General features: G+C 50.8%; 2 protein-coding genes across 2 annotated transcripts; both read left to right on the top strand.

Moving 5' to 3' along the window:
- The first annotated feature begins 2276 nt into the window (after nt 1–2276).
- Nucleotides 2277–11392, top strand: LOC124115729 (1-acyl-sn-glycerol-3-phosphate acyltransferase alpha-like). Its single transcript, XM_048389516.1, has 6 exons — nt 2277–2952; nt 5392–5525; nt 6372–6550; nt 7114–7209; nt 8843–8915; nt 10978–11392. The coding sequence occupies exons 1-6, from the start codon at nt 2777–2779 to the stop codon at nt 11124–11126; spliced, it is 807 nt and encodes a 268-aa protein (XP_048245473.1). The 5' UTR covers nt 2277–2776; the 3' UTR covers nt 11127–11392.
- LOC124114151 (DNA-directed RNA polymerase II subunit RPB1-like) lies at nt 11198–12921 on the top strand. Its single transcript, XM_048389740.1, has 2 exons — nt 11198–11288; nt 11468–12921. The coding sequence occupies exons 1-2, from the start codon at nt 11198–11200 to the stop codon at nt 12919–12921; spliced, it is 1545 nt and encodes a 514-aa protein (XP_048245697.1).
- The last annotated feature ends 362 nt before the right edge of the window (nt 12922–13283 follow it).

Here is a 13283-nt window from a genome sequence, read left to right as displayed (position 1 = left end):
CCCTCCCCAGTGTTATGTCCCTTGCTACACATCGCTGTTACTGGTGAACCCCGCCCTCCCCAGTGTTATGTCCCTTGCTACACATCGCTGTTACTGGTGAACCCCGCCCTCCCAGGGTTATGTCCCTTGCTACACATCCCTGTTACTGGTGAACCCTGACCTCCCCAGTGTTATGTCCCTTGCTTCACATCCCTGTTGCTGGTGAGTCCCGCCCTCCCAGTGTTATGTCCCTTGCTTCACATCCCTGTTGCTGGTGAGCCCCGCCCTCCCAGTGTTATGTCCCTTGCTACACATCGCTGTTACTGGTGAACCCCGCCCTCCCAGGGTTATGTCCCTTGCTACACATCGCTGTTACTGGTGAACCCCGCCCTCCCAGGGTTATGTCCCTTGCTACACATCGCTGTTACTGGTGAACCCCGCCCTCCCCAGTGTTATGTCCCTTGCCACACATCCCTGTTGCTGGTGAGCCCCGCCCTCCCAGTGTTATGTCCCTTGCCACACATCCCTGTTACTGGTGAGCCCCGCCCTCCCAGTGTTATGTCCCTTGCTACACACCCCTGTTACTGTCGAGCCCTGACCTCCCCAGTGTTATGTCCCTTGCTAAACACCCCTGTTACTGGTGAACCCCGCCCTCCCCAGTGTTATGTCCCTTGCTACACACTCATGTTACTGGTGAACCCCGCCCTCCCCAGTGTTATGTCCCTTGCTACACATCGCTGTTACTGGTGAACCCCGCCCTCCCCAGTGTTATGTCCCTTGCTACACATCGCTGTTACTGGTGAACCCCGCCCTCCCAGGGTTATGTCCCTTGCTACACATCCCTGTTACTGGTGAACCCTGACCTCCCCAGTGTTATGTCCCTTGCTTCACATCCCTGTTGCTGGTGAGTCCCGCCCTCCCAGTGTTATGTCCCTTGCTTCACATCCCTGTTGCTGGTGAGCCCCGCCCTCCCAGTGTTATGTCCCTTGCTACACATCGCTGTTACTGGTGAACCCCGCCCTCCCAGGGTTATGTCCCTTGCTACACATCGCTGTTACTGGTGAACCCCGCCCTCCCAGGGTTATGTCCCTTGCTACACATCGCTGTTACTGGTGAACCCCGCCCTCCCCAGTGTTATGTCCCTTGCCACACATCCCTGTTGCTGGTGAGCCCCGCCCTCCCAGTGTTATGTCCCTTGCCACACATCCCTGTTACTGGTGAGCCCCGCCCTCCCAGTGTTATGTCCCTTGCTACACACCCCTGTTACTGTCGAGCCCTGACCTCCCCAGTGTTATGTCCCTTGCTAAACACCCCTGTTACTGGTGAACCCCGCCCTCCCCAGTGTTATGTCCCTTGCTATACACTCATGTTACTGGTGAACCCCGCCCCCCCCCCCCCCCCCCCCCCCCCCCAGTGTTATGTCCCTTGCTATACACCCCTGTTACTGGTGAACCCTGACCTCCCCAGTGTTATGTCCCTTGCTAAACACTCATGTTACTGGTGAACCCCGCCCTCCCCAGTGTTATGTCCCTTGCTACACACTCATGTTACTGGTGAGCCCCTCCCTCCCAGTGTTATGTCCCTTGCTACACATCCCTGTTACTGGTGAGTCCCTCCCTCCTCAGTGTTATGTCCCTTGCTACACACCCCTGTTACTGGTGAGCCCCTCCCTCCCTAGTGTTATGTCCCTTGCTACACACTCATGTTACTGGTGAGCCCCTCCCTCCCAGTGTTATGTCCCTTGCTACACATCCCTGTTACTGGTGAGTCCCTCCCTCCCAGTGTTATCCCTTGCTACACACCCCTGTTACTGGTGAGCCCCGCCCTCCTTAGTGTTATGTCCCTTGCTACACACCCCTGTTACTGTTGAGACCCGTCCTCCCTAGTGTTATGTCCCTTGCTACACATCCCTGTTACTGGTGAACCCTGACCTCCCCAGTGTTATGTCCCTTGCTACACACCCCTGTTACTGTTGAGACCCGTCCTCCCTAGTGTTATGTCCCTTGCTACACATCCCTGTTACTGGTGAACCCTGACCTCCCCAGTGTTATGTCCCTTGGTACACACCCCTGTTACTGGTGAGCCCCGCCCTCCTCAGTGTTATGTCCCTTGCTACACACCCCTGTTACTGGTGAGCCCCGCCCTCCCCAGTGTTATGTCCCTTGCTACACACCCCTGTTACTGGTGAGCCCCGCACTTCCCAACGTTCTGTTTCTTGCTCTACATGAGCTGATAACCGATATTTGTCACACGTCGCCACGATGGCCTCGCTGACACTGGTTACAATACATGTCATATATCAGTGCTGGAAGCGTGCACTGTGGGAGAAGGTCATCCCGACCTGACTGGCTGATTGTACAGTCCCCTCAGTCAAAGTGAGGGTTTCTACCGCTGTAACCACCGCCCCATCTCACCAACATCACACCTGCACCTCAAGCCCCACCTCACCCGCATCTCACCTCCTCCTGCAACAGATTCACGTGCTTCACACAAACATCCGCCTCGTGGACACTTGCTGTCACGTGACCCACATACCAATGTTGTCAAGTGTACAGTTCGGCAAGGCTCCCCGTATTTGCTCTCACGGAATGTACAGTTTGTGAAGCTTATAGCTGATCGAACCCCTACGTGAAGGAAATAACTGACCGAAAACAGACGTGAAAAGGAAAGTGAAAACGAAAGTGAAAACAGAAGCGGAAACAGGCGAATCAACCCGCGCAGCTAGCGTGAAGCAAGCCGTGTAACTACAAGCGTGAATTGTGTGTCCGTATTGTGCCCCCCGTGCTGACCCCCCGGAATGTATGTGTGGGTGGTACTGCTGGTCTTCCTCCTGGTTCTCCCGGTGCTCCTCCAAATTAGCCACACCCTCAAGTACTACGTCAAGTTCGCCATCTACTACGTGCTCCTCACAGCCATAGGGTCAGGGGTCACAATTCTGTCTCTCTTCAAACCGAAAGACTTAAACAACTTCAGGTATGTCCGCCATGTTTTCCAAGCTCCTCTGCTGGTGAGGAGAGTCTGTTCTCTGTTGTATAAGTGGGGAGCGTCTGTCATGCAGACCCTGAAACAAATATATCCAATACAGCCCATGCAAGCCTATAGGGTTTGGCAAGTCTAGATTACTGCATTATCTGAAAATGAAGAAAGTCTCTGGGCTCCTTATTATTATATTTTCTAACTATAATTTAACAACTTTTTTTTTCTGTAAACGATGTTTATTTCAGAGACTAGATGTTAGTCTAGTGGGGAGTGTCTGTTACCTGTTATATAAGTGGGTAGTGTTCGTTTCGTAGAGTATAAGGGGATAGCGTCTGTTATCTGCTGTATAAGTGGGGAGCGTCTGTAAACATGATGTAAAGGCGTTTGAGCGTCTGTTACTTATTGCATAAGGGGGTAGTGTATGTTACCTGTTGTAGAAGTGGGGAGTGTCTGTTACCTGTGGTATAAGGGGGTAGTGTCTGTTACCTGTGGTATAAGTGGGGAGTGTCTGTTACCTGTTGTAGAAGGGGGTAGTGTCTGTTACCTGTGGTATAAGGGGGTAGTGTCTGTTACCTGGTGTATAAGTGGGGAGTGTCTGTTACCTGTGGTATAAGGGGGTATCGTCTGTTACCTGTGGTATAAGGGGGTAGTGTCTGTTATCTGGTGTATAAGTGGGGAGTGCCTGTTACCTGTGGTATAAGGGGGTAGTGCCTGTTACCTGTGGTATAAGGGGTGGGTGTCTGTTACCTGGTGTATAAGTGGGGAGTGTCTATTACCTGTGGTATCAGGGGCTAGTGTCTGTTACCTGTGGTATAAGGGGTGGGTGTCTGTTACCTGGTGTATAAGTGGGGAGTGTCTGTTACCTGTGGTATCAGGGGCTAGTGTCTGTTACCTGGTGTATAAGGGAGTGTATGTTACCTGTGGTATAAGGGGCTAGTGTCTGCTACCTGTTGTAGAAGTGGGGAGTGTCTGTTACCTGTGGTATAAGGGGCTAGTGTATGTTACCTGTGGTATAAGGGGGGGGGGGTGTCTGTAACCTGGTGAATAAGGGGGTAGTGTCTGTTACCTTGGGTATAAGGGGGTAATGTCTGTTACCTGTGGTAAAAGGGGGTAGTGTCTGTTACCTGGTGTATAAGGGGGTAGTGTCTGTTACCTGTGGTATAAGGGGGTAGTGTCTGTTACCTGGTGTATAAGTGGGGAGCGTCTGTTACCTGTGGTATAAGAGGGTAGTGTATGTTACCTGTGGTATAAGCAGGTAGTGTCTGTTACCTGGTGTATAAGTGGGGAGTGTCTGTTTCCTGTGGTATAAGGGGGAAGTGTCTGTTACCTGGTGTATAAGTGGGGAGTGCCTGTTACCTTTGGTATTAGCGGGTCGTGTCTGTTACCTGTGGTATAAGTGGGGAGCGTCTTTTACCTGGTGTATAAGGGGGCAGTGTCTGTTACCTGTGGTATAAGGGGGTAGTGTCTGTTACCTGGTGTATAAGTGGGGAGTGTCTGTTACCTGTGGTTTGAGGCGTTAGTGACTGTTACCTGGTGTATAAGTGGGGAGCGTATGTTACCTGTGGTATAAGGGGGTAGTGTCTGTTACCTGGTGTATAAGGGGGTAGTGTCTGTTACCTGTGGTATAAGGGGGTAGTGTCTGTTACCTGTGGTATAAGGGGGTAGTGTCTGTTACCTGGTGTATAAGGGGGTAGTGTCTGTTACCTGTGGTATAAGGGGGTAATGTCTGTTACCTGTGGTATAAGGGGGTAGTGTCTGTTACCTGTGGTATAAGGGGGAAGTGTCTGTTATCTGTGGTATAAGGGGGTAGTGTCTGTTACCTGGTGTATAAGGGGGTAGTGTCTGTTACCTGGTGTATAAGGGGGTTAATGTCTGTTACCTGGTGTATAAGGGGATCGTGTCTGTTACCTGGTGTATAAGTGGGGAGTGTCTGTTACCTGTGGTATAAGGGGGTAATGTCTGTTACCTGTGGTATAAGGGGGTAGTGTCTGTTACCTGGTGTATAAGGGGGTTGTGTCTGTTACCTGGTGTATAAGTGGGGAGCGCCTGTTACCTGTGGTATAAGGGGGTAGTGTCTGTTACCTGTGGTATAAGGGGGTAGTGTCTGTTACCTGGTGTATAAGTGGGGAGCGTCTGTTACCTGTGGAATAAGGGGGTAGTGTCTGTTACCTGTGGTATAAGGGGGTAGTGTCTGTTACCTGGTGTTTAAGGGGGTGGTGTCTGTTACACAGTGTAAAATGTACCATTCGGTAGATGCGGCTGAATACTCGCCCACTCACTCACTCATTCACTCAGTGGGTAGTGTATGTTCTCTGTAGTATCAGGTATAGCGTGTTTGTTATCTGTTATACCAATAAGTAGTGAGTTTGTGTATTAAAAGGCTGTAGATCACTCTGACATAACTCTTTATTATAACTGGATGCTATATTTCAGTTATGCTGCTGTAGCGTTCAACCTGGTGCGGAAGGCGTTTGGTATCCATACGGAAGTGATTGATGAGGAGAACCTCCGTTCAGATGAACCGTACATCCTAGTGTCCAACCACCAGAGCTCCTTGGATCTAATGGGTGAGTCAGAGCTCCCTGGATCTAATGGGTGAGTCAGAGCTCCTATTATCCCATGGGTGAGTCAGATCTCTCCACAACTCATGGGTGAGTCAGGGCTCCCAAGACCTCATTGGCGAGTCTCAGATTTCCCTTGATCTCATGGGTGAGTCAGATCTCCCTAGACCTCAGATCTCCATAGATCTCACGGGCGAGTCAGATCTCCCTCTGTCTTATGGATGAGTCAGATCTCCCTGGATCTCATGGGCGAGTCAGATCTCCATAGATCTCACGGGCGAGCCAGATCGCCTTACATCTCAAAGGTGAATCAGATCTCCCTGGATCTTATGTGTGAGACACAGATCTCTCAGGGTCTCAGGGACTCGCACATAACCCTTGGTATCATAGGTGAATCACAAATCTCAATACATCTCATTGATGAGTGACACGTTGGTGAAACAAGGTATTCTGAACCAGCTGGATGATTTTATGAGAATACAAAGCGCTCGTAAAATATCATCATTATGCGTGTTAGGTGATGTGGCTTAGTGAGTTGGGTGTAACGCAGCTTCGAACAGTATTCCAGCAAGACCATATACCGGTATATGGTCTCTGATTCCAGTTATATCACGGCGTGTCAGCTTGATGTGGGAGGAAAACTCGAAGTGATGCTGGTCACTGATGTTTACCGCTTCGGTGAAACCCACGAACACAGATGTGGTGCTGACAAACCTAGAAACATACTCGGAGCGAACCGGGCGAAACAATCATAGGTTTCTGGCGTGCCCAAGGGACACAACCCTCCTCAGCGCATTGCGGCGCATTTAGGATGACGTGCTTACTGACGTGATGTTATATTTGTACACCCAGGAATGGCTGTTATCAAGCCCCCGAATTGTACATGTCTGGCAAAGAAGGAGATTAAGTACGCAGCAGGACCTTTCGGACTGGCGATATGGTTGAGCGGTGGCATTTTCATTGACCGCCTGGACAAGGAGAAAGCCATGTCCACCATGGCGAAGACAGCTGACATCATCAACAGAGACAAGGTGGGTCAAGGTCAACGCGTAACTAGTGTAGGTCAGGGATAAGGTGCAGAAAGGCTATAGGTCCGGGGTGACGTACAGAGACGCCATCAGTTGAGGTTGCCGTACAGAGACGCCATCAGTTGAGGTTGCCGTACAGAGACGCCATCAATTGAGGTTGCCGTACAGAGACGACATCAGTCGAGGTTGTCGTAAAGAGTCGCTGTAGTCGAGGTTGACGTACATAAACGCTGTAGTCAAGGTTGACGTAAAGAGACGCTGTAGTCGAGGTTGACGTAAAGAGACGCTGTAGTCGAGGTTGACGTACATAAACGCTGCAGTCGAGGTTGACGTATATAAACGCTGTAGTCGAGGTTGACGTACATAAACGCTGTAGTCGAGGTTGACGTAAAGAGACGCTGTCGTCGAGGTTGACGTACATAGACGCTATCAGTCGAGGTTGACGTACAAGGGCACGTCCGCAGCCCATATGAGTGCCACAGAACATGTAGTACAGTGCATGTTTATGCAGAGACAATTATGGATGTGACAGTCTATAAAGACAATGTAATTCATGTCCTCTGCAGTGCAAGGTGTGGATCTTCCCCGAGGGAAAGAGGAACCACGGGGGATCCCTGCTGCCCTTCAAGAAGGGGGCGTTCCATCTAGCAGTACAGGCAAAGGTAGGTAGAGCGGGAAGGGGAATATCTACTAGAACAAGAACACTGGAGCGTCGTCACTAGTGGGTTGAGATATAGAAAGTGGTCAGTGCAGGTGTTGAGACATGAAGTAAGTGCAGGTGTTGAGACATGTAGTAAGTGCAGGTGTCGAGACGTGTAGTAAGTGCAGGTGTTGAGACGTGTAGTAAGTGCATTTGTCGAGACGTGTAGTAAGTGCAGGTGTTGAGACGTGTAGTAAGTACAGGTGTTAAGACATGTAGTAAGTGCAGGTGTTGAGACATGAAGTAAGTGCATTTGTCGAGACGTGTAGTAAGTGCAGGTGTTGAGACGTGTAGAAAGTGCAGGTGTTAAGACATGTAGTAAGTGCAGGTGTTGAGACATGAAGTAAGTGCATTTGTCGAGACGTGTAGTAAGTGCAGGTGTTGAGACGTGTAGTAAGTGCAGGTGTTAAGACATGTATTAAGTGCAGGTGTTGAGACATGAAGTAAGTGCATTTGTCGAGACGTGTAGTAAGTGCAGGTGTTGAGACGTGTAGTAAGTGCAGGTGTTAAGACATGTATTAAGTGCAGGTGTTGAGACATGAAGTAAGTGCATTTGTCGAGACATGTAGTAAGTGCAGGTGTTGTGACGTGTAGTAAGTGCAGGTGTTGTGACGTGTAGTAAGTGCAGGTGTCGAGACATGTAGTAAGTGCAGGTGTTGTGACGTGTAGTAAGTGCAGGTGTTGTGACGTGTAGTAAGTGCAGGTGTCGAGACATGTAGTAAGTGCAGGTGTTGTGACGTGTAGTAAGTGCAGGTGTTAAGACGTGTAGTAAGTGCAGGTGTAGAAACATGTAGTAAGTGCAGGTGTTGAGACATGTAGTAAGTGCAGGTGTTGAGACGTGTAGTAAGTGCAGGTGTAGAAACATGTAGTAAGTGCAGGTGTTGAGACGTGTAGTAAGTGCAGGTGTTAAGACGTGTAGTAAGTGCAGGTGTAGAAACATGTAGTAAGTGCAGGTGTTGAGACATGTAGTAAGTGCAGGTGTAGAAACATGTAGTAAGTGCAGGTGTTGAGACGTGTAGTAAGTGCAGGTGTTAAGACATGTATTAAGTGCAGGTGTTGAGACATGAAGTAAGTGCATTTGTCGAGACGTGTAGTAAGTGCAGGTGTTGAGACGTGTAGTAAGTGCAGGTGTTAAGACATGTAGTAAGTGCAGGTGTTGAGACGTGTAGTAAGTGCAGGTGTCGAGACATGTAGTAAGTGCAGGTGTTGTGACGTGTAGTAAGTGCAGGTGTTGTGACGTGTAGTAAGTGCAGGTGTCGAGACATGTAGTAAGTGCAGGTGTTGTGACGTGTAGTAAGTGCAGGTGTTGTGACGTGTAGTAAGTGCAGGTGTCGAGACATGTAGTAAGTGCAGGTGTTGTGACGTGTATTAAGTGCAGGTGTTAAGACGTGTAGTAAGTGCAGGTGTTTTGACGTGTAGTAAGTGCAGGTGTAGAAACATGTAGTAAGTGCAGGTGTAGAAACATGTAGTAAGTGCAGGTGTCGAGACATGTAGTAAGTGCAGGTGTTGAGACATGTAGTAAGTGCAGGTGTTGAGACATTTAGTAAGTGCAGGTGTTAAGACATGTAGTAAGTGTCAATCTTCTGTCAGTGCAGGTGCCCGTGGTCCCCGTGGTCTTCTCATCCTACTCTGGATTCTATGACAAGGAGAACAAGCATTTTGATACGGGTAGGTGCTCAGTACTTTGATAGTTTTTCCTTCAAAACTCTCGAGAAGTCGCTATGTATTCAGTGACCTGCGACCTGAGCTCGTGGGTTATAACTAAGATATGCACCACGTCATGTTTTTTATGCCACATTAAGCTGCGATTCAACTTAAATACTTTTCATAGCGGCGTCAAACCAAACTGACTCACGCCGTCTATATCCTTCTCGTTGAACTCGGGCCGTGTTTGTAGTCTAGTTGTTAAAGCGTTCGCTCGTCATGCCAAAAACCCGGGTTCGAATACCAACATGGGTAGAATGTGTGAAGCCCATTTCTGGTGTCCTCCGTCGCGATATTGCTGGAATATATCTAAAAATGGTGTAAAACCATACTCACTCACTCACTCACTCACTCACTCACTCTATACTCTTCTCGTTGAACACTCATTATTCTTGCGGTGCCCTTTAATTGACTTAAGGTTAATACTCTTACTACATCCTCTCAAAGATCTATCAGTGCTCCCTCTCCACACTCTCACAGATCTCTAAATACTCACCCTACCCCTTTCAAAGATCTCTCGGGCGGTCGGGTAGCCTAGTGGTTAAAGCGTTCGCTCGTCACGCCGAAGACCTGGGTTCGATTCCTGACACTGGTACAATGTGTGAAGCCTATTTCTGGTGTCCCCCGCCGTGATTTGCTGGATTATTGCTAAAAGCGGCGTAAAACCATACTCACTCACTCACTCAAAGATCTCTCAGTGCTCCCTCTACACCCTTTCAAAGATTTCTCAATATGCTTTCTACATCATCTCAGAGATCTTTCAAATCTCCCTCTTCACCCTCTCAGAGAACTCTCAACGTTCCCTCTACACCCTCTCAGAGATCTATCAATGTTCCTTCTCCACCCTCTCAGAGGTATATCAATGCTCCCTCTCCACTCTCTCGCAAATATTCCCCCTACACCCTCTCAAAGATATCAGTGCTGTCAGTGCTCCCTCTACACCCTTTCAAATTCAATTTCCCAACATCGCTTCTACATCATCTCAGAGATATTTTAAATATCCCTCCCCACCCTCTCAGAGAACTCTCAATATTCCTTTGTGGGTTCGAATCCTGGTTCGTTCCCCGAATATGTTTCCTGGGTTGCCAGCACCATTCCCGTGTTCGTGGGTTGCACCAAAGGGGTAAATGTCTGACACGTGCATCACTTCGAGCTCGTCAGTCGTCTCATGTTGAATGTTGTTTGTTGTTGAGTCGTCTTGTATAGAACATCGTGTTGTGTGGAGCGCTGCATGTTCTAGAGGCGTCTCATGTTGAGCGTTTGTTGTTGAGTGTCTTGTGTAGAACATCGTGTTGTGTGGAGCGTTGCATGTTCAAGAGTCGTCTCATGCTGAGTGTTTGTTGTTGAGTCGTCTTGTGTAGAACATCGTGTTGTGTTAAGCATTGCATGTTCTAGAGTCGTCTCATGTTGAGTGTTTGTTGCTGAGTCGTCTTGTGTGGAGCGTTGCATGTTCTAGAGACGTCTCATGTTGAGTGTTTGTTGTTGAGTCGTCTTGTGTAGAAAATCGTGTTGTGTTGAGCGCTGCATGTTCTTGAGGCGTCTCATGTTGAGTGTTGTTTGTTGTTGAGTAGTCTTGTGTAGAACATCGTGTTGTGTGGAGCGCTGCATGTTCTAGAGTCGTCTCATGTTGAGTGTTGTTTGTTGTTGAGTCGTCTTGTGTAGAACATCGTGTTGTGTGGAGCGCTGCATGTTCTAGAGGCGTCTTATGTTGAGTGTTTGTTGTTGAGTGTCTTGTGTAGAACATCGTGTTGTGTGGAGCGTTGCATGTTCAAGAGTCGTCTCATGCTGAGTGTTTGTTGTTGAGTCGTCTTGTGTAGAACATCGTGTTGTGTGGAGCGCTGCAGGTTCTAGAGGCGTCTTATGTTGAGTGTTGTTTGTTGTTGTGTCATCCTGTGTAGAACATCGTGTTGTGTTGTACGTCGTGTTGTATGTGGTATGAAGCATCATGTTGTGTTTAGGGCCATGTTCTGTGGTCTGTTTAGTGTGTCATGTCACTGACCAATTCTCACTGACTTTGTCCCAACAGGACGGTTCACCATCACGTGCCTTCCTCCCGTCCCAACTACCGGGATGACGTCGGATGACGTTACGGAGCTCACGGACAACGTCTATACCCGGATGTTGGAGGTTTATAACCGGACGTCTCCACCTCCATCTGGTGGCTGCACCCACTGATCCTTCTTCGCTGCCGGAAGTTGAACAAGTTGTGTGTCGTTTCGGTGTATTTGTGTTTCCCGACTGACGCCATGACACACAGTACTACTTCCACAACACGGGGAGACCGCCATCTCCATGGGGTGGAGAGAAGCAAGAAGACAACTATGGCAAATATAGGATGTAACATCACGTGCCTGGGCTGTGCTAGACCAGGTCGTACTCCAAGAAAGAAACGAACAGTGTATATAATGCCCTTGTAATAAATACTTCTGTGGTTTTTGAAAGTTTGCTCTTATTAGACTTCTAATAGGTCCGCTGACCGACCCTTTCAAAATCGTGTGTCTCCCTTCCCAACACAGCCGGACCCCACCCCAGCCCGTGTGTCTGCCTCCCCTACACATCACCGGGCCCCACCCCTGGTCGTGTGTCTGCCTTCCCCACACATCATCGGACCCTACCCCAGCCCGTGTGTCTGCCTCCCCTACACATCACCGGGCCCCACCCCGGGTCGTGTGTCTGCCTTCCCTACACAGCCGGACCCCACCCCAGCCCGTGTGTCTGCCTCCCCAACACATCACCGGACCCCACCCCAGGCCGTGTGTCTGCCTTCCCCACAAGTTCGGACCCCACCCCAGGCCGTGTGTCTGCCTTCCCCACAAGTTCGGACCCCACCCCAGGCCGTGTGTCTGCCTCCCCAACACATCACCGGACCCCACCCAAGCCCGTGTGTCTGCCTTCACAACACACTACCGGACCCCATCCGAGCCCGTGTGTCTGCCTCCCCTACACAGCCGGACCCCACCCCAGCCCGTGTGTCTGCCTTCCCAACACACTACCGGACCCCTTCCCAACACACTACCGGACCCCACCCGAGCCCGTGTGTCTGCCTCCTCTGCACAGCCGGACCCCACCCCAGCCCGTGTGTCTGCCTCCCCTACACAGCCGGACCCCACCCCAGTCCGTGTGTCTGCCTCCCCTACACAGCCGGACCCCACCCCAGCCCGTGAGTCTGCCTTCCCAACACACTACCGGACCCCACCCCAGCCCGTGTGTCTGCCTTCCCAACACACTACCAGACCCCACCCGAGCCCGTGTGTCTGCCTCCTCTGCACAGCCGGACCCCACCCCAGCCCGTGTGTCTGCCTCCCCTACACAGCCGGACCCCACCCCAGCCCGTGTGTCTGCCTCCCCTACACAGCCGAACCCCACCCAAGCCCGTGTGTCTGCCTCCCCTACACAGCCGGACCCCACCACAGCCCGTGTGTCTGCCTCCCCTACACAGCCGGACCCCACCCCAGCCCGTGTGTTGGCCTCCCCTACACAGCCGTACCCCACCCCAGTCCGTGTGTCTGCCTCCCCTACACAGCCGGACCCCACCCCAGCCCGTGTGTTGGCCTTCCCTACACAGCCGTACCCCATCCCAGCCCCTGTGTCTGCCTTCCCTACACAGCCGGACCCCACCCCAGCCCGTGTGTCTGCCTCCCCTACACACCCGGACCCCACCCCAGCCCGTGTGTCTGCCTCCCCTACACAGCCGGACCCCACCCCAGTCCGTGTGTCTGCCTCCCCTACACAGCCGGACCCCACCCCAGCCCGTGTGTTGGCCTTCCCTACACAGCCTGACCCCATCCCAGCCCCTGTGTCTGCCTTCCCTACACAGCCGGACCTCACCCCAGACCTGTTGCTTATGTCCACTAATCAATCGGTGACCAGCACAACTGTAACTACCGTGCACATTTCCGTGTACGTTAGCAGTGGTGCAGACACTGTTTCTGGCACTGGCTTTGGACCAGGAAATGTACAGATGCTATGACGGACGTGTCAAATTCTTTATAAATATTCCACTGCTGCCAGATGAAAGAGCAGCACAGTTTAGCAACAGGAACCTCCACTTAACTCCGTCGCCTGCTTCATCAGCGTTGAACACACTCTGCAAACACACGCGACGTAGAACATCTACACAAGACACGCCAGCACACATACTATCAAACTGGAGAAGACAATCTGTAACACACACGATTAGACACTGCAGAAGACACTCCGCGTCACCTACCGCGGTCTAGTGGTAGAGCGTCTGTCCGGAGGGCGGAAGGTCAGGGGCTCGATCCACGGCCGCATCATAGCATAGACGTTAAAAGGTAGTATTTGTTGTTACTCTGCCTGGCGTTCAGCATT

Source organism: Haliotis rufescens, unplaced genomic scaffold (genome assembly GCF_023055435.1).
Source record: "Haliotis rufescens isolate VD_foot unplaced genomic scaffold, xgHalRufe1.0.p SCAF_8, whole genome shotgun sequence".
Classification (NCBI taxonomy): domain Eukaryota; kingdom Metazoa; phylum Mollusca; class Gastropoda; order Lepetellida; family Haliotidae; genus Haliotis; species Haliotis rufescens.
This window is presented reverse-complemented; position numbering and strand designations above follow the sequence as displayed.